The sequence below is a fragment of the Oryza sativa genome, chromosome 3 (genome assembly GCF_034140825.1).
Source record: "Oryza sativa Japonica Group chromosome 3, ASM3414082v1".
Lineage (NCBI taxonomy): Eukaryota > Viridiplantae > Streptophyta > Magnoliopsida > Poales > Poaceae > Oryza > Oryza sativa.
In genome coordinates, this window is record NC_089037.1 from 21,858,733 (window position 1) to 21,865,741 (window position 7,009).

Consider the following 7,009-nt stretch of genomic DNA (forward strand, 5'->3'; position numbering starts at 1 on the left):
TACTATAATAAACACAATGCATGCACCTAATGGGATTATAGATCTCGAGGATAGAGGATTTAAAAAAATGAATTTAGAGGTGAGGGAGGTGCTAGTTAATTAATTACATACATGCATGCTTTGTATGATGAATCATCGAAAAAAAAGTAGTTGTGTGTTGTGTTTTGGGATAGAAGGAGTATTATAGTGTTATAATTTGTTTAAGTTATTCTTAAACTGAATATATATTGCACTAGATTATAAGTTGTTTGAAACTTACTTCAAGAAAAACTGAATATTGCCAATGGAGAAGGGGTGTAGCGGCCTTCTGGTGGCCTTTCTTCAAATTTTTTTTGTGAATTTCCAACTTTATTTGATTGATACTTGCAAAATGACTAAGAGATAACAAAAGTAGTAAAAAATATTAGTCTAAAGAAAATCGATGATTCAACATTAGTTTTACCTATTTTAGGTCTTAAGGTTGGAGGTGAAATGGTGTTTAACGACTGCCAACACTGGCCTTCACAACATTTCCACTTCACTGCAGCGGCTAGCACCACGAGCACCACAACCAAGGTATATAATGAAAGCAAGTTCATCACCATGATGCCTTTCCCCTTTGTTACCCTCGCCCTCGCCCATGGTCACCACCCACCTAACTCCATCTCCCGCGCCACATCCTTGGCAGGATCTGGCCGGAGGCAGGAGAGGTGGCACTACAGATGGGGGAGAGGCATTGGAGAGGTATTGTTCATCAAACCCCTTAGCTTTCTAGCTAGCATTTGAACGGGACCCCTGGATCCAGTGAATGATGTCGTTACATCGATGCCGGTCCCCGGACAGTGTTAAATCACTACTCGTGCAAACCAAGAACCGACAATAATAGCAATATCACATCTGATTTATTTCAGTTTGGGCAGAAAGCCAAGATGAACCAGCAGTGATACCCTATCATTGCCTATTCACACCTTACTGGCAGTGATGGATTTTGGTGTAGTAGTGGAAACGAAAGGAGAGGAATGATGAATAACATAAAGAATGGCAAAATCATGTTTTTCTACCACCCTTAATAGCAAGGTAGTGGAGGAGCTAGCAAGGGACTAGAGAACTTAGGTAGAGCCAAATAGTGGTGCATTTTTTTAAAGCATATAAGGAATTGAGCAAACAATCAGTTTTATAGGAGATTTTTTCTTTGTTGCATATTATCCAAACAACATGCAGAGTACCCCCATCCATTCAATCTTTTGATAACAAACATCAATCGTTATGGAGTAAGTTATGATGGCATTTGAAGAGGAGTTTCATGATGTCATAAAATTAGATTGTGTTACTGTAGTTGGTCTCCGATGGAACGTTTCTTGAGTATAATTATTAATTATAACATATCTCCACTATGGATTTATATTAATTCATAATATTCATATGTATAGTATGAAAAGAGTACATTCTCTACCTTTCTATTGGTGGTGTGTAAACGTGACTATAATGTCAAAACAATTAAGTTCAATAATTATGCTACTTTTTAAAGTTAGTTTTGTGGTTCATGGTGTTCTACTTATGTAAAGGTTGTGGATTTGCACATTAGTTTCTTGAGAAGGGCTACTTATCATTGGATTATTGCATCTAAAATTCAGGTGATCATTATGTTTGGCAAAGTTTCAACAAGTTAATTCATAATAATAATAAATAATATTTGTCAACATAAAAAGAATGTCATTTTCTGTCCTTTTCGTCTACAAAACAAAAATCTCTTTGGGGAATCAATTGATTGTTCATATAAAATTCAGCGGTATAAATTTTCCAACAAAAACAAAACAAAATGTAATCTAGTACAGTCCAATTGTTTTGGTGACTCATAACACAACTCATCTTGCGGTTGTAGTTGGGACATAAATGAAAAAAGAAATTCTATATATATGGAACCCATATATCGCATTGTGATATTCTCGATTATGACTGTTTTCATTTTGCTGGCATATTTTCCTCCTTGCATGTAATTCTTTTATTTTTTTTCCTATCATGGAGAGTCACGCAAGCAAACAAAATCCAAGTACATTTGCAAGTAAGCAAACCCTGCATGCATGATATATGCTTGCTCGACAAATCTACACCCCTTGTGTATAAGCCACCATCTTACTGATTGTTGGCATGTTTATATTTCGTACGTGATTCCAACCTTGAGCAACTTGCGGCGTGGAATAGACAACATCTTCTCTCCTTTTCGAGAGTTTTTCCTCAGAAAGTTGAATATGTAGTTTACAACAACTTTCTTAAGCAAGTTGGAATGTGGTTTCGCTACCACTTCACTCTCCCCAAGTATGTAAACCACACCATTGTCCACTTCTCGTTGGATCAACTTTTGGTCTTCCTCAATCTTCAACATCTCTTCAAGGCTCATCTTAGTTGTCTGATTTACAAAAAGGAAATTATTAGCATCCAGATATAAGAACAATACATAATTTTCAACATGTTGTTCAGCTATATGGTAATTAATTAGTATATCGATTTCTTACTTGGAATTGCGCTAATCGGCTGCTCATACCAACAGGATGCATTGTGAGCTCAGAAAATGATTGGATTGGTGTAAGCATCTCCTCGGCATAAATGCCATGCCCTGAGGGTCGTCTATCCCAGGAAAAACTATCAATTCTAATGCTTGGGCAGCTCATCTTGAGTGGCTCAACCGTGTTGTATAGATTTAGGTCCCGGATATAGTACTGGAGGTACTCGACAAGAGTGGTGACAAAGTCATCAGCCATCTCTAGAGTATCCCGATATCCATATCGTGCGACACATCGAAACACCATGCACTCCTTGGGCTCCACTTGCCGGAAGAGGAAGCGCTCCGAGACATCGACATGAGGGATAGGCAAGTGCTTCATAGAGATGAACACGATCACCGAGTGAATGGTCGGGATTTTCTCGATAAGGTGAGGGAATATCGGTGGGATGCCTTGCACCAATTCAGTGTAGAAGAGCCCCACACCAGGAACCCTCTTTAGATCACGCCGTTCAAGGAGCTCTCTGACCTTATTAGGTGATACGGTATGTTCAAGCTCAAACTTGTATCGCTTCACATGCACGTAGTGCCACACGAACATGATCACCATTAGAACAGCTGACATAGCCAAGGGCATGTATGGTCCTTTTGTGAACTTGTAGAGAACTGCTGATAGGTAGACGGTCTCCGTTGACATGAAGACGACAAAGAATAGAACGATCCACCAAATATTTACTTTCCATACGAGAAGCATGACTATAGTCATCAGGATAGTTGTGATAACCATCACAAGGACCACACAAATTTCTGTTTGACAATGAAGAAGAATAGTCAGTATCATCAGTATTTGAAATTAAAAAATAAATAAGGTTGCACATTTAGAAGTGTCCTTACCATGTGCTTTGACAATGAAACCTGTCGTCCTGAAACTTAAGGTGATTACACAGGAAAGTAGGCAGAGGAAGAAGTTCACTTCAGGACTGTACAACTGTCCTGAATAACGCCTTGATGTGTGCAGTATCTTAATCCGTGGGAAACAATTCAGTGTCTGCAAGTGTGACATGGTTGCAAAGGCACAAGACACCATGGCTTGGCAACCGATGACTGACGTCATGATAGCGAGAACGAACATTGGCCAGAACAGAGGTCCTGTAAATTACAATCGGAAGAGCCATGTATATTCTGTCAGTACGTGATGACGATGAATTTCGAAGCTTATGATAGGTGATGTATGTTTTGGTTTACATACTTGGAATGGAATTGAAGAAAGCGTTTTGTATGTGCTGCTGATCCATGTGTTTCCTTAGGTATGCTGCTTGCCCAATGTAGGTGCATAACACTGATGGGAGCAAGACAAAGGTAGAGCTTAACTGAAACATAGAAAAGATTGATCAGTTTCAAAATGTTTAATTATATATGATATATGTACAACTACCTATATATATGTACTCCTATATCGGATAAATATTGGCAAAACACCAGCACTTGAAAAGTTGCATTAGTAAGTTATCCTTTGTTTGGTGAGACCATCACGTCAAAGCAATGGCACATAATTAATGGTGGTGTACTATGTTAACGTGTGCTTTACCAACACAACACAGCCACTGGCTGTATTTCATCTTTCAACCCTATTCACTCCAGACCAGTCAACATAACAGGGAAGAAATTAACTGGGCCTTCAAATAATTAATATCAATGAATTATATTTGCATCACTTTCAAATTATATATGGAGACACTTCTATCATTACCCTAGAAAAAAGTAAATATCTTCAGACCTCAGCTTGAATAATTCAAAGGGATGTTAAGTAATAACAGTCTACCTGAATTGATTTGATGCTGAAGTATCCTAAATCAGCAAAGAGAGCTTCTGTGCCTGTTATTCAAAAGACAAAATTGCTTCAATTAAGTAAACTTATTTACAACTATCCACAATTATGCAGATGCACATGTCTGTCCTGTCACTGCATCATGCTTAACAAAATGAACAGAGTGAATGCAATATCATCTGCCTAATGACATTAATGTTTGTTCGTTCATTTCTGTCACACAAGACTCAGTACAACATGTAATTAATTAAGCTCACCGGTAAATGTAAGAAGAACTTCACCGAGCTGGACCCATCCGTCCTTCTTATTTCGTCGGAAATAATCGATGATATATTTGGGGTTGAACGCCCTCAAGACACCGACATCGTACTTGACCAAGTCATAGATGCCAATCCCTGAGATGAGTAACAGCCACACAACAACAACCGGGGCAAATGTGTAGCCAATCTTGTCAGTGCCAAACCGTTGCACTGCGAAAAACACCACCAGTATTCCCACCGTGATCCAGACCACTTCGTCTGTTCAGATGAAAATAGTTCATCAGCAATTAACTAGTAAATCTATATGCGCGTTGATCAGTACAAGTTCTGTCATGATACCATAGTGTTCACGTTGCAATTTGGGTCACAACCTAGTAAATTAATTAATCAACCGTAGCATCAGTTTTTTAATCGAGATCTCCTATAATATTGTGGACAGTTAATAGTCTTGACAAGATGATCAGGAAACATTAGTTGTGCAGTTCAAGGAGTGATCTAGTCCTTATGCATTAATTATGTTAGACTTGATCGCGTTTGCATGCAATTTTGTCACATGCAACGTGTGAAACCGAAAATAATGTATAATATGGATTAGACTTTTGGTCCATGCACCACTGTAGCCATGTAGTATTTGATTAACCGACAATTTGCTTTTCACGTTATTTGGTTCACTGTTCGTTTAAAGACTCGCCATTTTTTAAACTGAATTCCGGGGGGTAATACTACTACTGCTTTCTGTTTTCTCACTGTACCTGTTGTCAGATGAGGTGCTCTAAGTTTCAAGCCGTTGACCGCCGAAAGTACTGAAGCAAAACAACAAAAAGATCAAAATCATGTCAGGTCGATCGAACACTAACTATATCAATTATTACTATGCGTAAATCAATAATTGTGCATTAATCTAGCTATATAGTGTACCAGAGACTGAAGGGTTTAGCACACAGTCGCTGATGGCCAGCGCGGTGGCGAAGATGGTGAGGAAGAAGACGGCAATCTTGGCGGGCTTCTTCTCGAGCTGGCTCTTCATCCACTGCGCCCTCCGCAGCGTCGCCGGCGGCTTCCCGTGGTCGTTGTACCTCGTCACCAGCTCATCCTCGGCTTGCTGGTTTGGGATCAGGCACACCTTGGCGTACCGCGAGATCAACGAGTACAGAGCAAATGTCCCACCTGAAAAAACCATTAATTATAATCGATAGTAAGAACAAACAAACAACTAGTGATGATCGATCAAAGAAGACTTGTATTGGGAAGCGTCGTCGGGCACACTGCACGCACCGTCGCCATCGTCGTTGGCGTGGAGGGCGATGAAGACGATCTTGACCATGGTGAATAGCACGAAGCTGTAGATGATGAGGGAGAGGACGCCGATGATGTCGTCCTCGTGCTTGATGCCGTACTTGAATGTGTTCTGGTACACGTAGAGCGGCGACGTGCCGAGGTCGGCGTGCAGGATTCCCACGCACTGGAACCCCAGCCGCAGCGTCCTCATCCAGCTCTCCTGCATATATCAACCACTCATTCAGCCTACCTAGCCAACACTATGTGTGCTACTAGATAATATTGTCCAGATTCGTTCCCCCTAAGTTAAGTTTTTTATAAGACGGAGGGAGTACAACTTAGTTTCTGCTTGCGGCAGATTCGTTCGCCATGTTCATGGATGGCAAGAGGAAAGCTAGTGCCACAAATGTTTTTGCTGAATTTTCGGCCATGGCCATGCATGCATATAACTTATAATAGCTTAGTATGAGCAAGCACCTGTCCATGGTGGCCGTGGGCCGGCCGCGTCGCGTCGCGGTAGAGGGAGTCCTGCCTCAGGACGTCCAACGGCGGCGCCTCCGCATCGCCGGCGCTGCTGCTGCCGCCACTTCCTCCCCGGGCGGCGACGATCTCCAGCTTGCTGCCTCTTGCACCGGCTTGCTGCTGTGCCATCGATCGATCTCCAAAACTTTCCTGCTTCTCTATGCTCTAGCTAGGTACGCTCACCACCGTGCAGCACTGCCTTTTTATAAGCAGCGGCAGAGCTAGCTACCTACCTATACTTAGCCAGCACGCTATGCCTCAAAAGAAATAAGTGTATAAGAAATCGTATATAGTTAGCAAGAACGGTGCGTAGCCGTGTAACTTCGCAGCAGCTAAGCTCATGCCACCTTATGCTGCTACCCTGCCTTTTATAAGCAGCTAGAGGCTACTACTAATCCCTTCCTAATTAATGTCTTTCCAACCTTCTTGGCGACGCAGCTTAATTGGAAATTTCTTGGCTCTGGAAGGGGCCTGGCCTGACCGAGATATATATAATTCAATTTCAACCTGGCTGCTTTAGTTTAGGCCTTGGTGCCTTGCTCAGTTGCTTGCCGCAGGAAAGGAGAGTTTACTAAATTAGCAAGTCGTCGTCGACGACGACGACGAACGATGCGTATCCTGCAACCATATCGTCATGACTTG

The 7,009-nt window shown here is 41.4% G+C and overlaps 1 protein-coding gene across 1 annotated transcript; it reads right to left on the reverse strand.

Moving 5' to 3' along the window:
• Positions 1–1,874: 1,874 nt before the first annotated feature.
• On the reverse strand, positions 1,875–6,707 carry LOC4333298 (probable potassium transporter 16). The gene is made up of 10 exons (NM_001418347.1): positions 6,323–6,707; positions 5,843–6,065; positions 5,486–5,734; positions 5,320–5,370; positions 4,565–4,825; positions 4,302–4,354; positions 3,729–3,849; positions 3,374–3,628; positions 2,493–3,286; positions 1,875–2,386 (listed from the first exon to the last, which is right to left on the reverse strand). Exons 1-10 carry the CDS (start codon positions 6,494–6,496, stop codon positions 2,132–2,134), a joined length of 2,436 nt encoding a protein of 811 aa, NP_001405276.1. The 5' UTR covers positions 6,497–6,707; the 3' UTR covers positions 1,875–2,131.
• Positions 6,708–7,009: the final 302 nt, after the last annotated feature.

Bases quoted from the DNA above. Each gene is read 5' to 3' on its own strand.
- LOC4333298 (NM_001418347.1), bottom strand. From the start codon at position 6,496: ATGGCACAGCAGCAAGCCGGTGCAAGAGGCAGCAAGCTGGAGATCGTC. The intron at 5,371-5,485 runs GTACACTATATA...GTTTTGCTTCAG, and splicing joins GCTAAACCCTTCAGTCTCTG to TACTTTCGGCGGTCAACGGC. The intron at 3,287-3,373 runs GTAAGGACACTT...ATTGTCAAACAG, and splicing joins TTTCATTGTCAAAGCACATG to AAATTTGTGTGGTCCTTGTG.